The sequence below is a fragment of the Spinacia oleracea genome, chromosome 3 (genome assembly GCF_020520425.1).
Source record: "Spinacia oleracea cultivar Varoflay chromosome 3, BTI_SOV_V1, whole genome shotgun sequence".
NCBI classification, from domain to species: Eukaryota; Viridiplantae; Streptophyta; class Magnoliopsida; order Caryophyllales; family Amaranthaceae; genus Spinacia; species Spinacia oleracea.
Window position 1 is genome coordinate 21,066,804 of NC_079489.1, and position 10,720 is coordinate 21,077,523.

The 10,720-nt window shown below is 35.0% G+C and overlaps 1 protein-coding gene across 1 annotated transcript; it reads left to right on the forward strand.

Moving 5' to 3' along the window:
* Positions 1-1,686: 1,686 nt before the first annotated feature.
* On the forward strand, positions 1,687-5,105 carry LOC130470708 (calcium-dependent protein kinase 19-like). Its single transcript, XM_056841236.1, has 5 exons — positions 1,687-1,725; positions 2,527-2,596; positions 3,549-3,701; positions 4,196-4,290; positions 4,754-5,105. The coding sequence occupies exons 2-4, from the start codon at positions 2,557-2,559 to the stop codon at positions 4,252-4,254; spliced, it is 252 nt and encodes an 83-aa protein (XP_056697214.1). The 5' UTR covers positions 1,687-1,725; positions 2,527-2,556; the 3' UTR covers positions 4,255-4,290; positions 4,754-5,105.
* The last annotated feature ends 5,615 nt before the right edge of the window (positions 5,106-10,720 follow it).

Here is a 10,720-nt window from a genome sequence, read left to right on the forward strand (position 1 = left end):
CATGGATGAGAATCAAGAACCTAGAAAGCTCTAGGAAATATCCAAATAAATTGGGAACAAATCAATGGAAAAGAAATCAAAACAAGACAAAACATGAAGAGAAAACAATGAAAAGCAAGAAAAAGGTCGGAAATAGTCTGATTTCTGAAGAAATTAGACTACTCCGGCCTAAACGGCCAAGAAAACTGAAACCCTAAAAGATGAGAGAAGAGAGAGAAAAAGGAGATATTTGACTTGAAAGTATTACTTGGTAAGAAGTTGATTTATATGTAAAACCATAAGAATATATAAGTTTCTTTTTAAGTTCTTTAATATGTAAGTATTTACAAGTAATTCCTCCATTCGGTTAACTCTTTTTTTAATATCTAAGACTAAGATAATATTTTTATACTTAAGAAAGATATCTTAAACTAATATATAATTTGTTAAATAACCTAATAATATTATTGCTTATCTTATTTTTTAAGTAAAATGACAATTGAGTCAAGTGATCAATTTATTTCATTAAAGTAAGAAATGAAGATAAACACCACCTCGTATTTAATCACTTTTTAAGAAGGGATGTGTTTTCTTTGTTGTACCTACTTACACTTTGTTCTATTTTTAGTACTTCGTATACATATTTAACCATGTTACTCCTTTTCCCATAATACACATTTCTATCATATATCTTACATTACTCACTATTGTCCATTGTTTTACTAACTCTTTTTATCATTTAAACACGAGACCTCAGTAATTGGGGTACATAAAGAACCTGAAGGGAGTATAAATTTCAAAAGAATTTTTTTTTTGGGCAGGATTTGTGAGTCAATCAAGACCCTAACACAAAATTCAGAAGGTCTTGCGCGCACAAGGTGTACAATAAATTTATCGTACACCAAAGTAACTTTTACCTAGTTTTTTATAACTTTTACTATGTTTTGGTTAACTTTTATATTATGAAAAAATTGATAAATTAAGTTTTTAAAAGATTAAATGATTAACTTTTATACATTATTAATGATTTTGAAGAAATTTTGTTATTAAAATAAGAAAAATTTAAAAATATAAAATAGATAACTTTTACATATATAAGAGTTACTTTTATGTATTTTGAGTCAACTTTTACTTTAGTGTACAATATTTATTGTACACCCCTTGTAAATAAGAATTTGTGTACAAAATTTACTACTTAAAAGTTCCATAGTAAAACTAACACATTATTATTTCCATTCCATAATAAAACTAACCCAATATTTCCAAAGAGTAAGCACTAAGCACGTGATTTCTATTAAAAAAAGAAAAAAGAAAAGAAAAAAAAAGGGGTAAAACAAGCCAAGTTAATCACATCAACCTCCACGGAAACAAACAGAGCAACCCACCTTCCTCTTGTGGCGCTCATTGCTCAAGCCAGGAAGTAAAAAAAAACCTCCATCATCCCACAAAAATATTTAAAGAGAAAATTCAAAATCTATCAAGAAGAACTTAACATTCAGTTGGAGATCTCCCATATTCTTCTCCACGATTCTGAGATGGAAAACACCAATTTTTTCCCTCCAAAAACCCCGGCATAATTTGTGCATATCAGGTTATGGAAACTGCAATTAGGTTTTATTATTTTCCTTAATTAGTCTGTCTCTCTCGTTCTACGCATCTATTCCCGAAATTATTCAAAGAAAGCACGAACAATCACTCCGAGCAGGCGGCACCGATACGAAGATCAACTCACGCATTGAAATTCAGGTACTATCATCTTTCTTATAATTTTGCTATAGTTATTTGTAAACTGATCAATTGGATGTTAGGATTAATTTCTCTCTGATTTTGACAGTATTCTTGTTGTTATTGTTGGTTGTTATTCGCACTAATTTAATCTGGGTAAGGATATTCATTGATATTATGGGTTTATTCAACTAGGAGAATTAATCAAATTCGGGAGTACAAGGCTTTTTAATTTATTAAGAGGTGGAGTGACCTGACTGGACTCAGTATCACCACCGAGTCAAACTTGTAACTCATCTCTCTCAAAATCGAAGAAATTTGGGAGGATAGAGAAACTGAAGCATTTGGGGTCAAATTTAATTTTCTTAATTTTGGGATGTTTCACGCAGTCTTGTATTTTTGGGAAATTATTTTCAAGAAAAATAAAAATTGGGAGGCAGCTTTGAAATAGGAATGAGATTGCTGGACCTGGTGGTATAGGTCTGGAAATTGATACAGAAAGAATACAACTTTCTTTTATGTCAAAATTTTAAAACTGGACCCAGTGTTTAGTGTTGGATAGTAAATGAATTTTGTTTAATACTTATACATAATGACTATTTACATGAATGATTTCGAAGATGAATTTATTGTTAATAATAATATAATAATTTAGTGTTATTGAATTATTAATTGCGTGTTTAAGAAGCAGGCATCCTTGTTTTTTTTGTTTGAGCTGCTGTCCAACTCTTCTGTTGCATTTTGTAGGTTGAAGTTGATCTAGTGGTAGTGCTCCTGTTTTGTAGTTCTTGTTATGATGTTTTTCAGGTTTATGTTTTGCAGTTGGTGTTATTATGTTCTACAGGTTCTGACATGCTGCACTCCTTTGGTTTGCTAATGGTCGTCAATCCTGGTATGCTTCTATACATCCTTGTTTGTATTTAGTGTGTATCATCCTTGGTTGGTTTTGTGTTGACTCATTAGTTTATTTGATGGTGTTTCACATATATTATTTTGGGCTTGCAAAAGAGGAAAGAAAAAGATGTCAAAGTTAATCGCAATATCTGCGATTTACATGGATGATACGAGGTAACATATGGAAGAGAATTGTGAAAAAAATACCGTTAACGAGATTGATCTTGGTTGCATTACATTACAAGAGATGTCTTAGAAGTCTTTCAATTTGTTTGAGTTCTATACTTAGATGTCTTAGATGAAATTTACGATGGCATCTGAGAAAAACATGTCTGGACTCTCCTGCAGTACAAACAAATCTAGGTTTCGGAGAAGGAGAGTTGTATGCATCTGCAGGCTAATTGAGAACCTGTGGTTTTGCTGAACAGCTATCTTTTTTGCCTGTCACTTATCCCCACTGGATGAATTCAGAATACTTGAATCATTTTATCTTTGTACCTCTTTCTTGGCTGTAAAATAGCTCACTGTGATTTACTGCAGTGCACCATGGTTTGGGAGTATGCTGGGAGCCTAGGTTTCTTTTTTGTGGAAAAGATGTTGGCTATAATTTTATATTTGATGATTTTGGTGTCTAGAATAAAGCTTCACTCTGACGACAGATGCTTAGGCGTTGGATTTATTCGTGTATTCTAAGTTTTAGGTGGAAACTAAATTCATGTCTGCTGAATTCAGGCTGTAGAGACTGATTGTTGTGAATTGTGATTAACCTACACTGTGCTGGAAAGACAACTAAACAGCTCAATGAGTAGTACTCCTATTTTTGTTCTCCGGAGTCTTTGGGTTTGGAGATTTCACTGAGATGTCTCAGATGTCTCAATGCATTTTTACTTTCTTATAACGATTATATTATTGATGCTTTTATTAATTGCTTCGAACATTTTTTGGTACAGAAACGGAGAAAGGGATATTTGATACTATACTGCAAGGACATATTGATTGTGAAAGTAAGCCGTGGCCATCAATCTCAAACGGTGCCAAGGACCTAGTGAAGAAGATGTTGACACCGAATCCTAAAAAAAGAGTAACTGCTGCTCAAGTTCTTGGTATGTAATATTCATAATTAGTGATACGACATGAGTATATGTAATGATCAACGTTTAATGTTCCATGTCCACGGCCAAGTTTGCTGATGAGGAAATTGGGGTCTGTCTTCTCTGCAATAACTATTTCATTTCTGCATCACCCGATACATGAATCCATATTTTCATTGTATATATTTATGAGGAACAAAGAGTTAAATTGGGCTTAGAAATCTTTGAATAGATTATAGTATAAGAGTGGAAGAAAGGAATTTCTAAATGAAATAATTGGGTTTTGCTTTGTACAGTGCCAAGCCAAAATTTCATGCGACTATTCCTGAAATTTTCGCTTGCATTCATCTATGTATTTATAGAGGTGGCAAGCATCCAATGAACTTTTATGTCTTCTCATGGTTCTATAAACTGTTATTGTCTAAAGATTGATGGGCATTAACTGTAGTTTTCTTTTTCTAATACTGTTTTTTACCTGAACTCATAATCGAAATTCAACAATACAGATCATCCATGGCTCAAGGATGGTGAAGCCTCTGACAAGCCAATACAATTTTCCCTGTGAACATGTTGTCTGTTCTTCATTGGCCATAGCCTATAGGTATTTTCTTTCTGCTTGCTTGGCCATTTGTATCTGCTGTACTTGGAATTGAAAGTTATGTTTACTGGGATGCATGTTTTTGTTAGTGTGCTAGTAACTCCATAATATTTGATCAGCCTGTCTGTTTTTGCACTAGTTCATCATTAGTTAGCGAAAACTGCAAAATTTATGAGCCTTTTGCTTGTCAGATAGATTTAGAGCATATTTTCTACTCCGGTGTTTAGATTGTTGTCGCTTTATATAGAGTAAGAGCTAGTAAGTTGCCGGACAAAGGTATAGGCTTAAGACAAAGGTAATGTTGGTTTCCATGGACCATGGTTCTGATATCACTTCAGCTTCAAGCTTAATGTGGTAATACCTTAATAATTATACTGTGTACCCTCATCTATGGTATTTCCTTGGTGGTTATTCATACTCAGGTTACTAGGTTACTAACGAACTACTGTTTTCTGTACTGCTGCAGATGTTGCTACAGTTGTTTGTATCGTACTTTGTTGGTTCTACAGATAGTTGTGTTCTGCTATAAATCTCTACAAGCCTCAAATTCCGTTCTTCTCCGTTTATGCTCAGTTAGCCAGGAGTCAAGATGCAATAGAGATTGTAAGCCAAAGCTGCAGGGAAGTAGGGAATTCGTAGTAGCAGTTGAAGACCTTATCTGTTATAATTGGTTGTTTGAGCTCCTTTTAGGAACTTTTTATCATAATTGACTATGGTTAACTTTTCTAAGGGTTGTCTTACCTTTATGGCTTTCAAAGTGTTGTTTTCCAGGTGTTTGTTTGTTTTAGCTTGTACAAACGCTATTTCCTTTGGGTTACATAAAGTAATATATATTGCAAATAATACCTTAAAATGCTTTGTCACCAATATATTAAGAAAGTGGCTAATTTAAAACAGACTTTTTAGTTGCAACATAGGAAGTAATACATTCAGTACCAACTTAGCGACTAAAATCACTTAGTCACTAAACTACGACGGAATTATCCAGTACCAATTAGTACCAAATTAGCGACTGCTTAAACCTTTGTTGTTAATTTGTCACTATATGATACAGTTACTAAATTGTCACGAGCTCGTTGGTTGTTAACTTGTGTCCACATGATACGGTCACTAAATTGCCACGAAATCGGTGGTCGTTAATTTGTGACCGTGTAATACAGTCACTACATTGTCACGAAATAACCATCACAAATTAGACATTAATACAGTGTCGGTCGCTACATAATAACTAGAAAATCCGGTCACAAAATAGCGATGATTACTAATCAGTCATCAAATAAACACAGATTTAGTGGTTACCATATGGTGATTGATAATATATCGGTCGCAAAACTGAGACAGTTAAAATTTTGCGACCAGGTCTTTAGCGACGGATCAAATCAGTTACAAATCCGTCGCTAAAGACGTTTTGCGACTGAATTTTGATGTTTAGCGACTGATTTTTCCATCACTAAATGCCTCTTTTCTTGTAGTGTTACTTGTTTGAGAACTGGTTGCTTTGACGTTGACCAACTGTCGCACCGTAAAAGGAGGCTATAAAGGCAACGCTCAGGTAATCACCTATCAAACGAAGTCTAATCTCAAGATCGCAAGATTGGGATTGTCCTCCCATAAATCGGGATGAGATGCTTAAAAGTTGTACAAGGCCACTCGGAGAGCTAGAAACTGTGAAATGCATGGCCGTGCTCGGATGAATCATAGGCTATGATTATCTGTTTATTTGATCAGTTGAACTCTGAAACCGAGGAACACCTCTGGACGTAATAAGGATGACAACTCTTACCTTATGTTCAAGAGCAAGCATCGAGCGACAAAGGAATTAGGAAATGCACACTTGTCCCTAAGGACAAGTGGGAGACTGAAGGAAATAATGCCCTTGGTCCAAGTATGAATTCTATGTTAAGTCTAATAAATGCGGTTCAGTATTAATTAACAAGTTAATAATTCAGTGAGATCAAGTGAGCTGAATGCCTAGCTAGAGGCCGCTTCAGTTCAAGTGGAATTAATGATATTAATCCACAGCTTACTCTTGACTGAACCCGTAGGGTCACACAAATAGTACGTAAACGGATCAAGTATTTAATGGCATTAAATACTCCATCTATGAATATTCGGAACCAACGGATCTTGGTTTCAGTGGGAGCTAAGATCGTCACAGGCAAGAAATGAATACTCCGGAAACCATGATATTGCCGGAAACGGAAATATGGATCGTATCGGAAATATAAATATTATCCAAGTCGTAGATGTTGCCGGAAACGGAAACATGGTACGTATCGGAAAATATTATCGGAAATGGAAATATTGCCAGAATCGGAAATATTGCCGGAAACGGAAATATTGTCAGAATCGGAAATATTACCGGAATCGGAAAATAATTCCGGAAACGGAAATATTAAATATTTGTTCGAAACGGAAATTAATTCCGGAATCGGAAATATTAAATATTGTTCGTATCGGAAATGAATTCCGGAATCGGAAAATTTAATCGGAAGCGCATCGTACGAATAAGCATCGGACGAGGCCTGCCGGACGAGGCCCAGCACAAAGCCAGGCCATCGCCCAGCAAGCCAAGCGCGCCGCACAAACAGCCACGCCAGGCCCAGCGCAAGGCCAGGCCCAGCAGGCTGCGCAGCGCGCACAGCGCGCACAGCACGCGCAGCGCACAGCGCGCGCGGGCGCTGCGTGGGCTGCTGCTCGCGCGCACGCATGGGGGCCCATCGTGGCTGCCGTGCGTGTGTGTGCAAGTGTTTGTGTTCGTGCACGTTTCCTAAAACATGCAGAGTTCGGTTAATGATTAAATTCCTAATTCTATTTGATAAATTAATTGAATTAGAGTTCTTGTAGGATTCTAGGTTTAATTAATTTGTATCTGAATAGGATTTCGATTCCCTTTCCATACCCCTATAAATATGAGGCTAGGGCTCACAATTTATAACGAGTTTCAAAGTATTCAAAGTGAGTTTTTGAGAGAAAAATTCAGCCACACATCTTGCTCAAAAGTGCCGAAAATTCTAGTACCTTAAGGGCGATTCTAGTTGGTCAATCTTAAGGCGGATCCGGACGTGCTGTGGACTATCTACGGAGGGACGACACTTGGAGTCCTAAAGACTTGTTCTTGTTCGGTTCGGGCGCAGCTAGGGAAGGCACACAACAAAGAGTATGCATCTAAACTATGCTAAATGATTATGTGTAAATAATATGTTGTCCTGGGTTAATGGTTGTTTCCGCATGATCTATGTAATGTCATATGTATCATAACCTAACATTTTTACCTCGTGCAGCGCACGAGTTTCTTAATTTAAAAATTCGATTACGTCGTTTATGTAATATAAATAGGATACACAAATTTTGAAATAATAAAATGTGAAGCAATTGGAGTATATATAATGAAATCTATACCTAGTATTTAAAAAGCGAAACCACATTTGATTAGATGACACGTGTCAACACATTTGATTAGATGACACGTGTCATCCATTCTTTTCTCCATCAATTTGGTTTTTTATTTTATGTTTTCTTTGTTGTTTGATATATTACACAATTTCAATTGCCTCTTTCACTCCATCTTCCTCATACAACATCAATCCAACATCTTCCACTCCATCTTCCCGATTAACACTCAATATTAATACACTATTTAATTTATGTATTATTTCAACTTTTACAATTTACCTCTATTTAAATCATATATTCTCTCTAAAATCACAAGCTCAATAAAATTAGAATTTAAAAATATAGACTAAATAATCACTATACAACCGCCCGTTCTTTGAACGGGCTCAAAAGGTAGTTAAACTTAGAATGTGAAACAAATAAAAGTAATTTTAAAATAAAATGAATACTCCGTATTTAATTAAGGAGAATAAGTTAGAAGGATGAATATAAATGGTATTTGACAACAAAATAAAATAATATAAAAGTAATGACACGTGGCATCACTTTATACAAACATTGTGTTTTAAAATATTAGAATAAATTTGGATTAGTATTCCATTTTAGTTACTTAACTAGTTTGTGGCCCGGGCGTTGCTCCGGGTTTTACTTTTAGTGGGTTACTTATTTTAAATATGTGCGTATGTGGTGCTATTATCTGATTTCCATGCAAGATCAGTGGCCGATCAACAAACTTCCTTCCCATATCTGAAAATCAAAACAAAGTCGAGTTCTCTTCTTCATGATTAGTTGATTATTATACTCTTGTCAATGTTTCCCTCTTCCACACTCATAATTACACTCCATTACCCTAAGTTTTTTTTATTTTTCAAGCTTAAGTTGAGAAGAGAAGAATAGTACATTTATAAGTTAAGTTATTAATTTCCTTTTGTTCTTTTTCCCTTTAATTCATTATTATTCATTTTAAAAAGGTTGTATTTATTATTTAAATAGAAAAATTTAACATCATTGTGGCTAGCTAAGATGGTAAGAATGGTAACTTTTAATTCAAGAGGTCTAGTGTTCAATCCTTGCTACATGATTTTTGGTTGTCAACTACATGTCATGATACTTAATAGTGGTGATGTGGCGTAATAAGAAGGGATCTACGTGGCACATATACGTTCTTATAAACGCCTTTTAATATATTAGTATAGATTAGTCTAACCTAGTCTTAATTAGTTAATAAAATCACTTCAATGTAAATCAGACGTGAGAACTAGTTCCCCTTATAGAACTCCAAGTCTCCAACTGTAGGCTAATCCGTCTCAAAATTGTTCTTTTCACCCTTAAAATTATGTTTTCATTAGATCCAACCAGTTCTGATATGTTCAAATAATTTTGAACCAGGTTCAATTATTGAGGTTGTTGGTTTACAGCAATGTCATCATGTTGATTAATCACTAAACGATTGAAGTACAACAAATGCAGCCATACATCAGCAATGTAGGCATACATCAGCAATAAGAAACTCAGCAATGCACTGCAATCCTAGTCAGCATTCTAGAAGCATCTCTAACTGAATTCAGTTAGAGATCAGGAGGTTGTTATAAGGTCTTAGCTCTTTATTTATGATTGTTAGCTGCTGTAATGATTTGAGGTGTACAAATCAAGCATTGTGATTGGCTTAAACACATCACTGAATGTGTTAGCTCAAGCTGTATATATATACACCATGTTCATTGTATTTCACTTGATCAATACAATAATACAACTTTATTCTTTAGTTTCTCTCTCTCTCAATCTTTTCTCTCAAACTGAATTCATCCTAGAAGGAGAATTCTGACATGGTATTAGAGTTTGATCTATAGATCCTGCTCAAAATTCTTCCGCAAATCTTTTGTCTCACTAAATTTTTGATCAAGCTCACAAGTTGTTTTTGATTCATTTTGTTGTATCAGCTGATTTTGTTTGATCAAATAGCTGAGTTGATCAAAGCAGTTCGATTCTGATTAGATCAAATTCTTGAAAATTCACTCAAGAATCTTCAACTTCAAATATGCCTGATCAAGTAAGTCCTTCACAAAATCCAAGTTCTGCTTATTACCTAAGCAACAATGATCTTAATGCATCCAAGCTGGTCAATATTATTTTTGATGGAAAATGTTTCAATGACTGGAAGCGTTCTATGATGATAGCACTTTCAGCAAGAAATAAATTGTGTTTCGTTGACGGAAGCCTCACTCAGCCTGCTTCAAATTCTACTAACTTCAGAATATGGAACAGATGCAATGATTTGGTAATATCTTGGATTTTGGCATCACTGGAACCTTCTATTGCAAGAAGTGTGTTGTATCTTAAAACAGCTAGAGAGATATGGTTGGATTTAGGGGAAAGATTTTGTCAGTCATCAGGACCTCAGCTCTTCTCTGTGCAACAGAAACTTTATGATCTGAATCAAGAAGATGATGAACAAATTTCAGGTTTCTTTACTAAGATTAAACTGTTATGCGACCAGCTTGATGGTTTGGATCCATTTCCATCTTGTGTTTGCACTGGTTGCAGCTGCACTTTAACACAAAAACTTCTGAAATCTCAACAAGATCAAAGGCTGATTCAGTTTCTAATGAAGCTGAATGAAAAATATGATCACTCCAAAAGCACAATTCTCATGATGACACCCTTGCCAACAATATCAAAAGCATATGGACTTCTATTGCAAGAAGAACAACAGAAAGAAGTAAATAATAATAGAAACCATGGTCTAGAATCCATAATTTTTGCTGCCAGGAAATTTACTGACAATAAAGCATACAAGCCACAATATATTTCTTCTTTTGGCTCTCAGAATGTAAGTGGCGGGAATTCAGCAAGAAACTTCACTTATACAAGGAACAGTTTGTTCTGTGAACATTGCAAAATGAAGAACCATACAGTTGATAAGTGCTGGAAATTACATGGTTATCCCAAGGATTTCAAAGGAAAGGGAAAGAGAGTTGCAGCAGCTGCTCATTTAGAGGAATATGCTGAAAAGGAGGTTGCAGGGAGTGCATATCAA